This window comes from Paramacrobiotus metropolitanus, unplaced genomic scaffold (genome assembly GCF_019649055.1).
Source record: "Paramacrobiotus metropolitanus isolate TYO unplaced genomic scaffold, Prichtersi_v1.0 Parri_scaffold0000177, whole genome shotgun sequence".
Lineage (NCBI taxonomy): Eukaryota > Metazoa > Tardigrada > Eutardigrada > Parachela > Macrobiotidae > Paramacrobiotus > Paramacrobiotus metropolitanus.
In genome coordinates, this window is record NW_026570397.1 from 66,412 (window position 1) to 86,008 (window position 19,597).

At 51.6% G+C, this 19,597-nt stretch overlaps 2 protein-coding genes across 3 annotated transcripts; both read left to right on the forward strand.

Moving 5' to 3' along the window:
• The first annotated feature begins 2,240 nt into the window (after positions 1–2,240).
• LOC129600433 (uncharacterized) lies at positions 2,241–7,345 on the forward strand. 2 transcript variants are annotated; one of them, XM_055498939.1, is made up of 4 exons: positions 2,241–2,258; positions 5,036–5,512; positions 5,876–6,204; positions 6,764–7,345. In XM_055498939.1, the coding sequence occupies exons 2-4, from the start codon at positions 5,219–5,221 to the stop codon at positions 6,927–6,929; spliced, it is 789 nt and encodes a 262-aa protein (XP_055354914.1). In that variant the 5' UTR covers positions 2,241–2,258; positions 5,036–5,218; the 3' UTR covers positions 6,930–7,345. The 2 variants fall into 2 exon arrangements, with proteins under 2 accessions (XP_055354914.1, XP_055354913.1); XM_055498938.1 differs by lacking the exon at positions 2,241–2,258 and having other exon boundaries at positions 4,974–5,512.
• A 1,552-nt stretch (positions 7,346–8,897) lies between these two features.
• Positions 8,898–19,107, forward strand: LOC129600440 (fatty acid synthase-like). The gene is made up of 10 exons (XM_055498945.1): positions 8,898–9,259; positions 9,620–9,772; positions 10,149–10,325; positions 10,437–10,492; positions 10,982–11,249; positions 11,360–11,590; positions 12,023–17,664; positions 17,959–18,258; positions 18,428–18,679; positions 18,738–19,107. The coding sequence occupies exons 1-10, from the start codon at positions 9,097–9,099 to the stop codon at positions 18,858–18,860; spliced, it is 7,365 nt and encodes a 2,454-aa protein (XP_055354920.1). The 5' UTR covers positions 8,898–9,096; the 3' UTR covers positions 18,861–19,107.
• Positions 19,108–19,597: the final 490 nt, after the last annotated feature.

Genomic DNA, 19,597 nt, shown 5'->3' on the forward strand with positions numbered 1-19,597 from the left:
ACCTTCAAATTTAGTGCAAAAGCGCAGGTTGATAAGAAAGACGGCTTTTATATGAATCAAGATTCAAACATTTTGTTGAAATTTAAAATGTATTCAGAAATTTAAAATTCATTTTAAAATAAAAGGAAATGGTTTTACTGGTTTGCAAAGAAACTTTGTGTATGTATTGCATGTGCACGTCACCTCCTGGCGGCTCCTGCATATAATTATGTTTTTCTCTGTTTGTGGTTACAAGCAAATCTTCCGGTTGCAAAAGGCGATCTCGGAATAAAAAACCTGGAGAACCTTGCATTCACGGCCTTCCTGTCCTCGTACTCCGTGAGTTCGCTAACTTTAGAGAGAGATCGTCGACTTCATCCCGGAGATGTACTGCGTCGATGCTCCTGCAGAGTGGCGAGACGTGACTCGATCAAACGACATTCCAGCCACTGGTGCGAGAAAACTCCAAAAGTATGGGACGAGCGCCGTACCAACAGTAAGGGACAATCACGGAAAGTATCAATAGTACCGTACAACGGGTGCGAACGGCAATCTGGAATGACCTTTCCGGCCTAGCCCAGTTCCTCGGTGTCAGCACAAAAGGAAATAGAGCGTGGCTTGGAGCATATCCAGCCGCCCTTCTCGACAATCTCATCACCGATTCCGCGGTGAGGATCACAGTGGGTTTACGCCTTGGAGCACCGGTCATTGCCCCACACCGTTGTGTGGGCGGAGATTGGGCCGACGCCTCCGCTGCAAGAAAAGCCGTGGAAGAATCCCTGAATATAAATGTCTGAACGCTATTTTTGGAAGCGCAGTTTTGCATCTCTGGCTTTGAAAGGGAGCTGGAGGCACAAGGTTTCTGTCCAGCAGATAACAAGCGCCCAGATGTTGTTACCTTGACACCATGGGAGAGAGTGCAAATGTTGACATAATAGCCAAATCGCACATCGTAGCAACGTCCACACGAGCGGGAGCGGTGGCAGCGCAGGCCGAGCAAAGCAAGGTGGAAAAAATTACCGAGACATCTCCCAAGGCTACGTACCTGTTTGGCGCTTTGGGCTTCGGGACGGCAGGACCGCCGGGACCGAGAGCTACCCGTATGGTGACAGTGGTTGCAGAGAAAGTTCAACAGGAAACCGGCGAACAGATGGGCACAGAAATTCTGCGCCAGCGGATCAGCATTGAAATCCAACGAGGCAATGCGGCAATGCGGCATCTGTCCTGGGAACGGCACCGATAGGGGCAAATTTAAATAAAATGTTCTCGGTGAGTAAACCCCATATTGGTCAGTTGATGGCGAGGAATAAAAGATATTTTCTTTGTCTGAGAAATTTACAATACAATTAAAATACTGCTCTATCCATCTGCGGTGGAAACGCTGGGTGTGCTTGGAGAAGCGCGAAAGATATGGTCAGCTTCGTTGGACCCCTGATTCGGGGAAAGACAGGAGAAAGTCGATCTACCGCCTTCTTGAAACAACGCATTAGTCTAGCGATAATGAAGGGAAACGCTGCCGCAGTTTTAGGCACTTTTCCCGGCAGAAGTAAATTTGAGGAAGGGAATGATTTTGGTTGTTTTTGGAATGTGTAACCGTAGTATGTAATAATTGTTGCTGAGCACGAAGGAAACCAATTATTAAACTTTACATTGCATTAAAATACTAATGTCCGATACGTCATATATTTTGATTTGAACTGGTCTGTAATCCCATGAAAACTAATCCACTAGACACAATAATGGTTAAGAATACGGCGTAGATTTGTCACGGGCAGCTGTAAGGGCGGGACGCCCCGCCCTCCTGAGTAGCTATTCGCTGTTTCTGGGGATTTCCACCCCGCACATTGCTGCGCTGTTTTGACGGACCTGCAGCACAGTTGCACTGGCTGCAGGATCCTTCCTCATTAGTCTGGTGTTGCTGCGCCACGGTGCGCATTAGATTCGGCAATAAAGCCTCATCCGGGTTCACCGCTGTTCGCTGTCGAGGATACGCGTGGCGCCCATACGGCCCCGCGTTATACAGCTCTGCCGGGATACTGGTCAGGAACCTCGTGAAACGATTTGCACTCCTATATATGTTGCTTTTACTTTGCAACGTACTCGTATATGCGACTTGACTGTCAGAATGTGAAGGAATTCGGTCCATAATGCTTTTGGTACACCTGTCTCCTGTTGGATGTAAATCTTCCGGAATTTTATTATTTCGCCTATACTTTCCCGATTTCCCAACCGGATGCTGCGCGCCCGAACTGTTTCCACGCCCACGTATAATACAATGGGTCAGTTTTGCATTTTGGCAACAGCCAAGTGTACTGTACGGTACGCATGGTGCATGGTGCTGTCGCTTACACAGGTTTGCGTTAGTTAAAACGACTCAGCTTTTAAGTGACTACGGATACAAGACACCAGATGTGGTAGAGCACGCAAACTTTTCAAACAATGCAACATGTTTAATTTATTTGTCTGTAAAATGTCGTGAAACGTTGCACAATAATGTTGCGGGGAAAGAGCGCGAAGGAAAAAGTCATCATGCAGGAATTTTTTACCTATAAACCCATGTACTGGGCCACTTCTCGTTTAGCTGTACTTGTGCATATAAATAAATATAAAGTATGTAAGTACTAAGTAGATATTTTTATGCTGTTGATTTTGCATGTACCCAACCGAAATACAGACTGAATGGCTTTGTCTGTAAAAGCGGCTGGGAGCAGCTTAAAGGGAAGTGGGCCGGTACATGGTACCAAATTCGTGTACATGCACGAAATCTTTCACTTTCGCGCACTCCCAAACACATTTTTGTTTTATTTTATGACATTTTGTATAGACGGGCGTGAAAACCGTTTGTACGCGCAACATCCGGTTCGAGAGTTATGGGTGTTAGAAATTCCAAAAAGTTTAAATGCATTTCGGTGTACCAAGTCTCATTATGGACCGATCTCCTTCAAATTTCGCACATAAATGCATACGGTCATGAAGATCGTTTTTACACCGATCCAGACTTTCATGATTTTTTCAAATTTTAAAATGAATTTTAGAATCTTTGAAATTTATTTTAAAATTTGAAAAACATGCTAGAACAGTGGATCGTGTGACGACATCGTCCTTACAGGAGATCTCGATACTGCGACAATCGGTGTAAAAACGCTCGTCCTGGCCAGGTGCATTTACGTGCAAAATTTGAAAGAGATCGTTCCACAATGACACTTTTGTTACACCGGAATGTAAGTATTTAAGCTTTTTGGAATTTTCTAACCGCCATAACTTACGAACCGGATGTTGCGCGCACAAACGGTTTTCACGCCAGTGTATACAAATTATCTGGCTACAGAATGGCCTAAAACGAGACAAAAATGTATTTGGGAGTGCGCGAAAGTGAACTTTTCGTGCATGCACACGAATTTGGTACCATGTACCGGCCCACTTCCCTTTAAGTATATGCGCATCTCAGCGCATCCGCGTTTATATAATTTCGTGCATCTGATATAACCCAGTCGACAGTTTTTTCAGTGTTCTTTCTAAACTGCTGCAGTCTAGCTGCTCTGGGATGATGACTTTGATTAATTTAATAATACGAAATTAAAAACCCTGTTGCCAAATCTATTGTGGTACCTTATGGTACGATTCAGCGGTTGCTCGACGTCCTGTACAATACAATACTGAGTGCTGCGCGTAAATTAACTGTGCATCCCTTTACCTTGGACTGTTATGCATAATAATTAATAGCATAACGCACGCGACGCGGGCACGTAATTTGTTATCATGATTGTCGTACCATTAATCCTTGTAAATACTGGGCATTACTTTTGAATGGACAAACGTACAGACATGGCAGTTAATGACCTCAGACCGACTCGGCGTTATATTATGTACAACAGAGCGGAATGCGAAGTCAAAGTGTCTAGAAGTGTAACAGGAAACTTTTGGGCGATGATATAATATAAGTAAGTATAAAGGGAACCCTAACTTCATCCGGAAGAGTCTAGTCCGGACTCGGGAAAAACGCCTCCAGGGTCACTAGGCGCACGCACAGTACGCGCCGGACAGTACGATACATAGAACGCGCCAGGACTGAACGGAAGCAGCGAATTCAGGACAGCAGGAATAATATTCCCGTAGCCCCGAATGTTCTACTTCCGTATTAGGGCGCTATACCCAAAAGAGCTCCTGACTTGAATTAAGCGGCAACATGCCCGCTAAGAGCGGTGGCAGGATCTAAGCCGGGAATAATCCGTGCAACCTGCCGCTAATGGGGTCATCATGATCATGATTTTGGGTCGAAATGAAAAATCCGTGTAAAGCGCGCGAGATCGTCTTCCGGGCAATAACCATAAACTAGTAATATTCCTAGTAATGCCGCTGACATACAAGCACAATATTCCGCCATCAAGCCTTCTCGCCGCAACACTGGCTAATGTTTATATTAATCAGCATTTCACAAGATAAACTCTCCTTATACTATTGGTTTGTACGCGAGACGGCATTGTTGTCGCGCGGCTTGGCCGGCCGGGACGTCACGAATGTGCCACCGGCGGAAGAAACTAATATAGCGAAATCAAGCGAATTGTGATAACAACTCGCTAGCTCCGCCCAACGCCAGGTAATTGCAGTCATCGTGGGTCAGAGTTGTTAGAAAACGTTGTTGAGAACAAAAGGTGTGAGTAGGTAACGTCGTGCTTGGAATGGGGTAGTTGTCCTCAAACTGCGAAACGGCGACTGCATGCACAGTGTCATAATCATGTTATAACGCGCGAAATCTCCCTTTCGGCCACGCTCCAAATACGCATACGCCGGCTGCAAACAAGGATGTACGGTAGCCGGCGAAACGACGGCGAAACGACTGTCAGCCGCTGCACGCTCGCTCGGCGACCGAGAAAGCTAAGCGCCGGCCGCTGTGGTCATCGCCGGCATAAACAGATGCGCCGGCGATATTGATAGACCTTCACCGATTGCCGCAGATTGCCGCTGGCGCCGCAATATAACCAAAATCACACATTCTTACCCAAATCTACAAAGCTTCCGCATTAAGCGCATAAAATATCCATTGTACCTTTTTCAGCGAAACTAAACGATCGAGCGAGAGTTTGGCGGTGCTGGTCAGTTGCAAAGTTCACTCGCTACTGCTCACTCGGGCCGGATTTGATCACAGCCATCGTTCTGAGCCGGCAGTGTTGCGCCAGTCTTAGCGCCTCTCGTTTGCGGATACATATCTGTACCGGTATATACCGTCCTATACTCAACCATGGCCCAGTCCTGGAGGAGACTTATCTTCACAATCTTCCTGATGAACCTGCTGACCCGCAGCCTCGTCCTGGCCGAGATCAGCCAGAGGAGTTTCGCCGAGGAAGACGACGAGGCGGTGCTGGTGCGCAAGACCCGCCAGTCCAACAGCGCCGGATATAACTCCTTCGTCAACATCGCCGACCTCTTCCTCTCGGCGCTTAACGTCATACCCACCACCAACACAGCCGTTACGAATGCCAGTACCCTGACCATTTCTACGTCCTTCTGGACAACCTTCTTCTACATCCTTCAGGTACGGTAAATTAACTTATACATACATATTATTTTCCGAGTAGGGCAACCACAAATTTCTAGTAGCCTGCTAAGATATCGCCGCTAATGCAGTTGGGTAATAATTACATTAATATGTTAACGTGTCCAATACATTTATTTTTGTAGCTGTATCTTCTGAGTTCGGTTCCTAAATCTTTTAATTTAGCGTAATTTTATTTCATAAAATCGGTCCAGAAGTACAATTTTCTAAATTATCCAAAAAAATTGCTAACCGCCTGAGAAGATATCTATTTGCTTTAGTTGTTAGTATAATATTAAAAATATTAGAAATAATAGCCGGCTAAATGTACGGTGCGATGACGGTGCTGCTTTGCACTTGCAGTATCTGACGTTCTTCGTGTGGTTCGTGATGGTGCTGTTCTTCTACGTGGGCGGCGTCATCATCCTCTTCCTCTTCGCCATCGTCTCGCCAGCCAGCACCGACTACCTCTCCAACGGCTTCTTCAACGGCGCCCTCTTCCGCTCCTTCGAAGACGAGAACATGCCGCTCTTCGATAAGGTCACCAGCGTCGGCTACGGCTTCCTCGACCGCACCAGCGAGCTGTACAAACTGGCCACGTCGCCGCAGTGCAGCCGGTACGCCATGTGCCACCTCTCCTCCACGCTCGGTGACCAGGAAGCCAATGGATTCATCTTCAAGGATCTCCTCAGGTTAGTCTATCCACTACTGAGCTTTTTCATGTACAGTATCCGGTAGATTCCCGTATATAATCTACTTCGGAAACCATATAAAACTTTGGTCTTAATAAACGAATAAAATAATTAAAAACTACCACAGTTATTACAGTAGATTTATAATTCTAAAAACGAGATTTTTTTTACGGTATGTCAGATATTTGTTTGTACATAAATGCGATAGAAACCGACTTTCCGGTTTTTCTTAAAAAACTAGGTCAGTCTGGTATTAAATGCCAATCTCATTTTGCATATTAAAAAAATACGTCAAATAAAAATCGTCAATTAATTAAACATAATACCAACATATATTACAATGACGCAAAGCGAAATTAAAAATGTGCAGTGCTTAAACGTGCAGTTAAGGGACTTTTCAAGATTTTTTGTGGAGTTGTCTGTAATATTTATTATTTACTTAATACATGTTTTTGAAAGATTTGGCAATTTGACCGCTTTTGGGAAAGCAGTAATCACGATTTGGCGAAAAGCGGCAAAATTTGAGTAATTGACGATGTGTGTTGTGTGCCTTATGTAGGTCACTATCATCGGCCATGGACAACAAGATGTCCGGATTCGACGGCATGAGTCGCAGCGTCAACGTTGGCTTGCTGACCGGCGACTGCGAGGAACCAATGATGAGCTGCCCGGAACTGGCGCCGTACTTCAAGAAGGTGGCCGAGACGTGGTCCAACTACCTATAAAGCAGCGCGCTGCCACCGCGACGCCCAAGATGAAGACAGAAAACGCGAAAAGAGAAAAGAGTCAACCTATTTGTCACTGTCAACCAGCCAGCGAGTGCGGCGCGCACGCGTCAATCAGCGCCAGTTTCCGGTTACCATTTCCGCTAAGCTAATTATTGTTGTCTGTGTCGGCCGCATCTGCCTTCATTGGCAGGGGCGGCCCCCTTAACTGTATCCTCGTACGTGACTGAGCCGGCTTCAGTGTTGAATGTTCTAGATGATGATCTTCCTCCCAGTTAATTAGCTGTTTGTTATGAATTAGTTTACTTGGTTTACTTGTCGCCTGCGCGTGTGTTGTCTTGTAGCGGTGTGTGGCTGCTGGTTCGGCTGCCGCTGCTCTGTATCTGTATAGTACGTCATGATACCCTGTTGTTTCGCTCCCGTTTCCAGCACAAGTATAATTATCATAGTCATGTAGATTTTATCCAAAAAATCACAAATCAGTCTTGCATCGATCTAATCCAGGGTCACTTATAACGCCTTGCATCATACCTAAATCATTATTCTGCTATCACCATATATAACAAACGATGTAAGGTCACAGCGCTGATCGCTCTTTAGACTCACTTGCAGTTAAATGCCCGAGGTTCCGACGAGCTAGTCAGTGTTTAATTCAACATATAAAAAAGTCAAAATTATTATACATTGCGTACTTCCGTAATTTCGCCGAGAAGTCAAGTTTTTTTCAAGTGAGGGAACTGAGAAGCGTGCTAGTAGAACCAAAACGCCTTGAGCGGCTGAAATGCACCGACTTCGTGATTGTTTGAGTTGTTCCGGCGCGCATGTGGATGCTGCCTGAACGCCGTGCCATTCTTCCACTGCTTACAATTAGCTATAACTGCCACTGGGTTAAATCTGTATATAAGATTTCCGCTGCTAGTTACAGGAAGTACTTGACCATCCAACTATACAGACGTCAGTTTTAGTAGTTCAAAAGAGGCGTGCCTGGAGAGAGATCCTCAGCGTACGCGTAATAAGTAACATAAGGCTGGAGGTCACTCGTAACCTAATTCCACCGCGCTATTACATTGCATTTCGCCAACGACCCGGCGCGCCTCTGGTCCACGTGATCCCGAATTCCCGCTCACCGACGCGCGGTGCCTGAGAAGCGAATTACGCCGAACAGAACGCGAATGCACGTACAGGACTAGAGTGCAGACGCCCCGTCGCCTTAAACTGGTCTGCGATACTGACTTCCGGTCATTTCTTGTGTAAGATCCGTATACAGTGCGTCGCGCACGAAACAACCGCTTGCCAAAACTCGCACCACTTCCGTAATACTGTAGCATTCATCGACTTCTTATATACATCTGAAATGGATAGCAAACACTTCCAGAAAACAGTGACAACAGCAATTTTTGAAGCAGCCGTTGTGCTTATATATTGCAATGGTCAAGCGGAAGTAAGCAGCTTCGTACATACAAAGCGGATCAACCAGGGATTTTTCACCAATAAATACGACAATTTCCTTGAGTGCTGTAAAAATATTTTTTTGTAATAATAATTTTCAAATGTGATTGGGAAATCCGCGTGTTTTTGGTTTTATATGGCCGTACCGATCGGTCCAGTCAGTGTGCATGTGCCGTCGTTAGGATGAAAAATCGCTTGTCCATCACTGCAGCTTGTGTTTGTGTGGTTTGTGCCATAATAACGCCGGCCAGCTCACGCCGCCCGCGGCCGCACCAGCCGCATTATCTGCCAAAAATGCAGTGCAATCAGGTCTGCGCGCAAAACCAGCGATAACCAGTAAAAAATGATAAACGGCACTTTACAGCGAAATGTCGCGATGGCCAGTAGCGTTGTCGAAAATATGGTGCAGATTTGTTGGAGCACGCCGCGGCGGAATGCTACAGCGCGCGGCTGAGTCACGTCGCCTGCGAACATCCCGGCCTGGCACCGCGCCGCGGCCGCTTAAAAAGCCTAAGCGTTGCCGCGCAGAACAATCAGTTCGCATCGCACTGGGAGACGCTTGCTGTCGGTTTGAAAGCGCACTGAACGCCGAGTGATCCAGACAGACAGTTATTAGTATCACCATAATCAGCGGGACTTCCTTATCTGCCGGTTAATTGTATTCGGATTTGCGTGAGACATTGTTTTTCTTATACGTTAATCTAAATACTCGATCACCATGCACCGCCCAATCAATAATGCCGAAGTGGAGGATCCCGAGGATATCGTCATCTCTGGAATCGGCATCCGTTGCGCCATGTCCGACAACGTCGAGGAGTTTGCCGACAACCTCTTCAACAGCGTCAACATGGTCCACGAGAATCTCGAGCGCTGTGACGAAGGTACGACTGGCAGCATAGTTTGCTTTATTTGCTTTTTTTACTAGCAGCCTTTTTTGATTCTAATGAAGCCGGTGTGAAGAAGTGGGTCTGAGTTTATGTGTAAACCAACGGAAATTGATTTTGTAAAAATATTTCTGGCTTCTATGGTAGGCTCCCATAATAGCACGCCCAGTTATGCTGTTGCTGCTTGACGGCCGTTAGTAGTGCGGCTATTATCAGCAGAGTAGCCGTCGGCTAACGAAGCCATGTCAGCGGCAGTTTAATTAAGCGTCTTTAACGGTCTTGAGATTTTTGCGGCAGATTTCCTTATGAAAGCAGAGTAGCCGTCGGCTAATGACAGTGCACTTGTTTGTGTGACAGACCACTTTGGAGTGCCGAAGCAGCAGGGCTTCATCAAGGACATCCGCAAGTTCGACGCCACCTTCTTCGGCGTCCACCCCAAGCAGGCCGACGGGATGGACCCGCAGCTGCGCATCCTGCACGAAGTGGCCTACGAGTGCCTCGTCGATGCCGGTCAGTGCCAGCCGTAATTGTACAGAAACGCACAGGAATAAATCAATAGCAACAGTAAACTTAATTAAAATAAAATATTAATAATACAAGATACAGTTTTGTTTTTTAAAATGTTTCCGGCTTCTATGGTTAGTTCCCATAACGGCACACCCAGCTTTACTGTTGCTGAATGCAGAACTTCAAGATATCCAACGATTCTAACGATTACGGTTGTTGTTTTTAATTTCTATCTGTAATTTGTTCATTTTAATTAGTATAAATCCGCGCATGCGTATTTGAATGGGTGCTGGCTACTGCCGAATAAAATTGATACTTTAAATGCAATGCCAGTCAATAAAAGTTACTGAATAAATTTAACAATTATGGTCGTGTACAGCCATCGACCCGGCGAGCCTGAAGAACAGCAACACCGGCGTCTTCATCGGCACCTCCAACTCGGACGCCCGCGAGGCCTGGACCGCGCCCGACGTCTCGGAGATCGACGGCTACTCCCTCATCGGCACCCACCGCGCCTTCTTGGCCAACCGCCTGTCTTTCACCTTCGACTTGCGAGGTAACTATTGTAGTACAAATAAAGCGAGTCGGCTGTTTCCCATTTGTTGTCTCTGTGCGTACGAGGTCAGAAGTCATATGGTGCTGATGCAATGCGTCGTTATTTCCACAGGACCCAGTTTCGGTGTGGATGCCGCCTGTGCCACCAGCGGCGTCGCTATCAATCAGGTATGTATACGGCAGTAATGTCGAGCAGCAAGGAAAAGCGCTCCAAGGATAAATAGTGCAGTTCCTCGCAGTTATTGCATAACAGCTGGTCAACGAGCGCACGCAGGGCCCCGGGCGCCGACTGACTCACAGTTTTTGGAAATATTTCCGGTTTGCTGGTTCCGCCGGAAAAATATTGTTGTAATTGATCGTCGATCGCGTGCTGCTCGTGACCAGATCTATTTTTTGGAACAGAAACGCGATTAGCAGTTTAGCAGATGTTTACAAAAATAACATTGTGCCTATTTGTATACAGTACATGTAATGTATATATATATATACATTTAATACTACTTGTATATATGTAAACACGTACAATTGTATATACTACCATATATACAAATGTACTATTTATATACAATATTTGTATATATTTTTCGCGCTTTTGAACTTACTGTATAGACAAATGTGTATATTATGGATTTACGCATACTTCTATGTATTTCGTAGGGATACTTGCACATCCGCAACGGCGTTTGCGATGCGGCCATCGTGGGCGGCGTGAGTCTGGTGTACCAGCCCAAAGTCTCCTACCAGATCCTCAAGCTGGGCTTACTCTGCCGCGACGGCAAGTGCAAGGTGTTCGACGAGGCGGCCGACGGGTACGTGCGCGCCGAGGCCATCGCCTGCGCCATGCTGCAGAAGCGCAAGGACGCCAAGCGCGTGCTGGCCACGCTCATCCACAGCAAGATCAACAACGACGGCTTCAAGGAGCAAGGTACTGTACACAAGGCTTAGCAAAAGCTGATCGAGATTAATGAGAAACCTAAGCAAAGTGAAAAGCAGCATTTCCGGCCCGATAGTGACCTTTGCCGTTTGTGCATACAGGCATCACCTTCCCGTCGACGGAGAGCCAGGGCCAGCTGGTGTGCGAGGTGTACGCCGAGGCCGGCATCGACCCCGAGGACGTGGAGTACGTGGAGGCCCACGGCACCGGCACCACCATCGGCGACCCGCAGGAGACCAACGGCATCGCCATGGGCTTCGTCAACGCCCGCACCAAGCCGCTCCTCATCGGCGCCGTCAAGTCCAACATGGGCCACTCTGAGCACGCTTCCGGTAAACATTTAACACGTTTTAGGTTCAAACTCATTCCCAAATTAATTAATTTAAATTAAATGACAAAGTAGTTTGTTTAATTTCCAGTTAGTTTCCAAATTAGTCGCCTTACTGTTACATTTCGAATTTACTAATTTCCCACGTTAGTTTGTAAATTTATAAACTAATTTTTAAACAATTTCTAAAATGATTTTGAAGATCTTAGATCCGAACGTTTCCACATTTATTTGCTGGTTTCCGTATTTCCGAATTAATTGTATTTCCTTAAATTGAATTTCGGCTTAATTTTAAATTTCCAAGTTGCCGGGTTAATTTGTAAAATTCCAAATGGTAAAATTATTTTTTTCGTTTGGTTTAAATTATCTTATAATTTTCGACATAGTTGTTAAATATTTCCAAATCGGAAGAATGAGCACAACATATATTTTACAGGCGTGGTGTCGCTGGCCAAGATCATGATCGCCATGCAAGCCGGCGTGATCCCCCCGAACATGAACTACAAGAACCCCAACCCGCTGATCCCCGCGCTCGTGGACGGCCGGCTAAAGGTCATCACCGAGCCGACCAAGTGGAACTGCACCATCGCCGGCCTGAACTGCTTCGGCTTCGGCGGCCAGAACAGCCACTTGGTGGTGCGCGGCAACCCGCGCACGCGCCACGACACCATCAGCGAGCCGCGCCTCTTCGTCTACATGGGCCGCACGGAGGAGGCCGCGCAGACCGCCATGCAGTACGCCCTCAAGCACCAGGACAACCCCTACGTCTCCTACCTGCTGATGCAGACGGCCTTCACCAAGCCGGCCGCCATGCCCTACCGCGGCTACTGCCTCCTCAACAGCCCCAAGGGCGACCCGGCCATCCACGTCGACCGCGTCACCACCGAGGTCAAGCCGGTGTGGTACGTCTTCAGCGGGCAGGGCACGCAGTGGGCCTCCATGGGCCGCGAGATGCTCAAACTGGACGCCTTCCGCAAGTCCATCGACAAGTGCGCCCACGCCCTCAAGCCGCACGGCCTGGACCTGATTAAGCTGCTGGCCCACTCCACCGACGCCGACTACGAGGACCCCACCGTCTCCTTCGTCGGCATCGCCGCCATCCAGGTGGCGCTGGTCGACCTCCTCACCGCCATGAAGATCGACGCCCAGGGCTTCGTCGGCCACAGCGCCGGCGAGATCGGCTGCGCCTACGCCGACGGCAGCTTCACCGCCGAGGAGGCCGTCCTGGCCGCCTACTTCCGTGGCCGCGCCGTCATCAACGCCAAACAGCAGGCCGGCGCCATGGCCGCCGTCGGGCTGCCGTGGGCCGAGGCGCAGAAGCGCTGCCGCGGCGACGTCGTCCCGGCCTGCAACAACGCCAAGGACAACGTCACCGTCTCCGGCCCCGCCGACCAGGTGGCCGCCCTCGTCAACGAGCTGAAGGCGCAGAACGTCTTCGCCAAGGAGGTCAACAGCTACGGCATTGCCTTCCACTCGCCGGCCATGAAGGCCGCCGCGCCCGAGTACCTGGCCAGTCTGAAGAAGCTCCTGCCCAGTCCCAAGATGCGCACCACGCGCTGGCTGAGCACGGCCGTGGAGGAGGCCCAGTGGGGCTCGGAGGTGGCGCGCTACGCCTCCGCCGAGTACTTCACCCACAACCTCACCAACACCGTCAAGTTCCACGAGGCCCTGAGCAAGGTCCCGTCCAACGCCATCGTCGTGGAGATCGCGCCGCACGGTCTCCTGCAGGCCCTCATCAAGGCCACCGTCGGCAGCCAGGCCACGCCCGTGGCGCTGATGAAGAAGGGCGCCGACGAGCTCTTCTTCCTGGAGTCCATCGGCAAACTCTACGTCGCCGGCCTGAACCCCCGCGTCACCGAGATCTTCCCCAAACCGACACTTCCGGCGCCCCGCGACACGCCCTTCATCGGCTCCGTCGTCCGCTGGGACCACTCCGCCAACTGGAGGATCCCCTACCCCACCGACTTCATCCACAAGGGCGGTAAGGGCGGCGCCCACCACACCTACACCTACGACCTCAACGACCCGCTCAACGTCCGCCTCTTCGACAACAAGGTCGGTCGGCAGCCCGTCTTCAGCGTGGGCGCCTACCTGAACATGACGGCCAAGGCCTTCGCCGCCGAGACCGGCAACACCATCGAGAAGGCGCCCCGTGTCCACTTCAGCGACGTCGAGATCCGCAAGACCCTGCCGTTGACCCCCGGCGCCAAGATGGCCTTCGACGTCAGCGTCACCAAGTCCACCGGCTACTTCGAAATCAACCACAACGGTGAGACCATCGTCACCGGCACCGTGGGCGTGGCTGACGCCTTCAACACCCACTTGTCGGAGGACATCCCGGACCACACCGACGCGCGTCTGGACCGCCACACGACCTACAACGAACTGCGTCAACGCGGCTACAACTACGGTCCGCAGTTCCAGCTGCTGAAGAACACCAACGAGCACGGCACGCGGGCCCATATCACCAGCCCGGCCGGCTACGACGGCGCCGTCGACGCCCTTATCCAGTTGCTGGTGCTCAGCCAGAACAGCCGCGACCTGGTGGTCCCCACCGAGATCGGCTCGGTGACCTTGGACATCTCCAAACTGTCCTCGGCGCTGCAGTCGGACGGCACCCTGCCGGCCACTGTCTACCCGGAGATGGGCATCGCCACCTGCCCCGGCGCCGAGATCGAAGGCGTCCTGCTGGCGCCGGTGACCGGGGACTTCCAGGCCACCCACCAGTACTCCGTCAAGGAGCACGGCTTCCTGGCCAACAGCGGCAGCGTGCACCGCACCGACGCCGAACACCGCTACGTCCAGGACTACCTCCGCGTGCTCACCGACTACCTGCACACCGAGAGCGACCGTCTGGTCCGCAGCGGCGCGTCCTCGACCATCTTCAAGGAGATCGCCGCCAGCCGCGGCTCCACCGGTAAGACCGTGTCCCCCGCCACCGATCCTTTCTCGCATGAGCCGCGCGCCACCCTCTACAACCTGCTCCGCCAAGTCTTCGAAGCCGTCAACCACCGCCACCCGGGAACGCCCGTCGATGACGTCATCCGCCGCACCGTGACCTCGCTGCGCCCCACCCTCAAGGATGACCTCTTGCTCAACACCCTCACCAAGCGAAGCGTCATGCAGCCGGTCTTGGACGTCGCTCTGGAGAACACCGACGACGACGTTGTCCAGATTCTGGAGCTCCTGCGTGGCGACCAGCCCTCCAAGAGCGCCGACATCGTCACCGACTTGACTTCGCCGCACGATGCGCCCGTGGAGTTCAAGAGCCTCGCCGTCAAAGCCGGTCAGCAGACGGAGATCCACCCGGGGTCGGCCACAATCCTCGTGGCGGACACATACTTCACCAACGGCCTGCAGGCCCTGCCCGGCGACCTCAAGACCATCTCCACCATCCTCAAGGACGACGGCTACCTGCTGGCCGTGCAACCCTTCGACGGCCCCGTCAACGAGTTGGCCACCTTCATCGCCTCCGTCGAGGCCAAGAACGGACCCACCCGCTTCCCGACATACGAGCAGTTCCGACAGGCGCTGCAGGCCGAGGGTTTCGCCGTGGTCCTGGAAAAGGAGGACGGTGTCTTCAACCGCATGATCCTGGCGCGTAAGACGACCGCCGAACCCCCGACCAAACACCACTCCGTCTACCTCAACGAGCGCTCCACCCTGGACCAGCACGCCGACCACGTCTCGGAGGAGCTAACCCGACATTTCAAAGACCTGGACACCGACGCCTCCTCCGACAGCCGCGTGTGGCTGGTGGCGCCGCGCGGCCGCACCGACCTCGCCAGCGTCCTGACCCATCCCAAGATCCGGGAGCACCCGCACGCGTCCCGTCTGCGCTTCGTCGGGGACCGCAGCACCACCGGCAACGGCCTGCCCAAGTTCAGCACGGCCGCGCCCTTCGACCGCGTCCTGGCCGGGGATCTGCGCTATAACGTGCACGATGGCCGCAACTGGGGCACCACCCGCAACGTCCCCTTCACGTCGGACGTCCTGACCGACGCCACTACCGCCGTGGCGCATGACACCTTCGAATGGCACGAGGGGCCGGTGCAACACGCGGCCGCCAACAAGGAGACCATCGCCGTCACCTACGCCACCGTTAACAAGGACAAGAAGCTCGTTGCCTTCGCCGGTCAGACAGTGCCCCGAGGGGAACCCGTTGTCGGCACCGTCCCCGCCACCAAGGTGGCCACCCATGTCGCGGTGCACCCCGAGGACGTTGTTCCGCTGCCCAAGGGTCTCTCTGCCCGCGACGCCGCCACCGTCGTCTTCCCGTACAGCGTGGCTTACTATGCGCTCAGTCATCTGGCGCGTGTCAACAAAGGTCACTCCGTCCTCGTGCATTTTGATGAAGCGGCTCCCGCTCAATCCGAAGCCGTACTGCGCACCGCCGTCCTCCTGGGCGCCGACGTCTTCGCATCCGGAAGCGTCCCGGAACACGTGGCCCGTCTCCCACAACTGCAAGGACGTGTCTTGACTTCGCTGCATGACAAGAACGCCGCTGCCCGCATTCTGCAGGCCACCGGCGGACGCGGTGTCAGCGTCATCGTCAACACTGGCCGCTCGTCGCGTCTACAGGAGAGCGCTCGCGTCATCGCCCCCAACGGCACCTACCTGGAAACGTCGAAGGTCACCGCCGGTGACCGAAGCAAGGCCGCGGTCAACAAGAACATCACCGTCTACAAGAACGTCGCCGATGCCGTCACCCGTCTGGACGGACCGACCAAGCAGCCGGTCACCGCCTTCCTTGCCCAGGCCCTGTCCCGTGGCGACATTGCGCCGTTGCCGCTGCGCCTCGTCCGCTCGCTGAAGGACATCAACACCGTCACCGACGAAGCGGTGGTTCTGGACGTCCGCGGGGAGAACACGGCCCCCATCAAGGCCACCCCGAAAGCCCACTTCAGTGCCAACAAGACCTACGTGGTGGTGGGCGAGAGCGAGGAAGTCCTGGTGGGTCTGGCCTACTGGCTGACCACCCGCGGGGCCCGCCTCATCCAGCTCAGCAGCCAGGCCAACGTCGGCCCGGTGCTCAACCGCGAACGCCGCTTCTTCGAATCCCAGGGCGTGGAGATCAACGTTAACAACGGACAGACGGCCGAGGCCCTTCTGCAGACCGCTGCATCGCGCGCTCCCCTCGGTGGCGTCTTCGTGCTGGACCATGTCAACTTCAACCAGCGCCAGACACCGCCGTCCAAGATCAATGTCACCGATCTGGACCGGGCCGTGCGCAACGTGGCTAAGGACTCCCTGGACTTCTTCGTCGTCCTGACCTCCGTGCTGCACCAGGGCGCCTCAACGGCCGAAAACGTTGTGGACAGCCGCAGCGCCGCCGGACTACCGGCGCAGATCGTGCAAGTCGGCAACGTGGTCTTCCACAAGAACGACCCGGACCACCCGGACACCACCGAGGAGGACCACAAGGCCATCTCGCTGCCGACCCTCTTCGACGCCCTCACCGACATCGTCCGCCGACCCGTCACCACCGCCGTCATCTCGCCGCCGCCGGCCGTCCACCGCCAGCGCACCGCCGCCTTCGACGAGGACGGCAGCGGACCGCAGGACAAGTCCTACCTGCCGCAGGCCGTGGCCAAGATCATGGGCATCAAGGATTTCGGCGCGCTGGACATGTTCCTGTCGCTGGGTGACTACGGCATCGACTCCCTCATGGCCATGGAACTGGGCAAGATCCTGGAGCGCGACTTCAACCTGTCGCTGACGCTGCAGGAGATCCGCTCGTTGTGCGTGCGCGACATCTGCCTCATGTCCGGCGCCACCAACGCCGTGGAGGCCGCCAAGTTCTCCGAGAACAAGACCCTGTCGGAGGTGCCGACGCTCCTCGACACCGTCAAGAAGCACTACAACCTCAACGAGCTGGTGCCCAAGGAGACCGTGACGCTGCTGCGCCAGGTGAAGGAGCGCAATGACACCCTCTTCATCGTCCACCCCATGGAGGGCTCCGTGCTGCCCGTGCTGGAGGCCCTGGCCAACCATCTGCAGGTGACGACATACGGCCTCAACTGCACGCAGACCAGCGACATGACCTCCATGCAGACGCTGGCTGCTTCTTATATCAAGGTAAGGGATCAAGCGCAAGAAATCAGTATACGCTGTGTGACTATATGTACGAAGTACACATATAATTAAGATATACGCGTATAAATATATATAGGCGGCATATATTTATTTTTACATATGCGTATATATCTTTGCTGTATGTATGTATGTAAACAGGATGTATATATTTTGAAGTATATTTATATACTGCTCATGATCATACACGACGTACATGTTTATTAGTCTATATGATAATTATGTGTATAATCCAGTTAAAATAACTTTTATGTAATCGATTTATTCTTGTTCGGACAGGCTCTGAAGCAAGTACAGTCGCACGGCCCGTACAACCTGGGCGGCTACTCCTTCGGCGCCGGCGTGGCCTTCGAGATGGCGCTGCAGCTGCAGAAAGAAGACCCCAAGAGCGTGCGCAACCTGGTGCTGCTGGACGGCTCGCACTCCTTCGTGGGCGCCTTCACCAAGACCATGAAGGGTGGCTACACCGTGGACCCCAATATGCCGCTGGACGAGATGAACAAGCGCAAGCAGACCGCCTTCGAGGTGGCCATCTTCGTGCTGTACGTCACGCAGCTGGTCAAGACCCAGCGCAAACAGGTACCGACATTTATACAGCGTCACGGATTTTAAAGGTCACTTCTATGTTATAGCGGTGTGACTCTTTGTGTTCGCGTAGTTGACGTAGATTAAAGGTCACACACTTTAGATAACGAAGATATATACCACTCACCGGTGTTAGCCTAAAGGTCCCGCTGTGCTTGTTTAGTTGACGGAGAAGCTGCAGGCCGCCCGCAGCTTCGAGGAGCGCGTGGACGTGACCGCCCAGGAGCTCCAACGCTGCCCGCAGCTCAGCCACATCCCCCTGGAGACGCTGCGCACCGCCGCGGTGCAGTTCGCCGAGCGCCTGATGGTGGCCGACGTCTACAAACCGACGGGCAAGTACAACGGGCCCCTGACGCTGGTCAAGTGCAGCGAGAAGATGATCCGCAACCTCGGCGAGTACTACGAACTGGACAAGGTAAGTTGGCGGCGTTGCGCTCAACCGACGTGTCCTTGACAGAGAGTGCGTGTTGCAGGTGGTGGAGCATCGCGACAAGATCCGCGCCGTCACCGTCAACGGCAACCACGAGGGCTTCGTGCTGGGCGAGAGCGCCAAACTCACCGCCAACTACATCAACGAGTCCGTGCTCTCTCATTAATTTTACAGTCTGCATTTTGCTTTGTAGTTCGCATACTTCATTCTATATATACTACTCTGTTAATCCATATGTGCACAGTTCATTTTTAAAGCTCATTCATTGCTCAGTGTTACAGCTCTTCGCCAGTAGTTATGCTGCTTCAGAAGGGATCTATTAGTCCGTGTGCTCATTTTATACCGGGTATGCGGTTACGTTATCGGCTGTAGTACAGTAATTGCCCAAACAAATAAAATTAGCTCATCATTCATTCGGTTGCATTTGAATTTTCCCAGTTTGCGGTGCATATTGCGACTTGCGAGTACCGAGGCACAGGCGTTTTAAACAGGGCTCCTCTCAAAACCACCAGTTTAAAACTAATTAAAATTTTTATTTATGTTTATAGTTTTCTGCTTACACACGTACATGGGAGTGCTCATAAAATATTTTTCTGATTTGCAAAAACAAAATATTCTTCTGATCTGCAAGAAAAAGGTACGAGAAAAAGTACGAGTACGAGTACGTACACTTGAAAGAATCTAATAATTTTTTATGAATCGTTAAATTAATTGTTATCGTTGAATTAATTAAAAAAAGTTTTCTCATGTGGAAATTCCGCATGAGTTGTCCAGAATGTTGGCCAGATTTGTTGTCCACAATGGAAATTTATATATTGTTCAAAGTACATACCTATCTGCATTGCGGAAAACATCATAGTCATAGTACGTAGTACAGATACATATAATTTATTAGTAGCATAC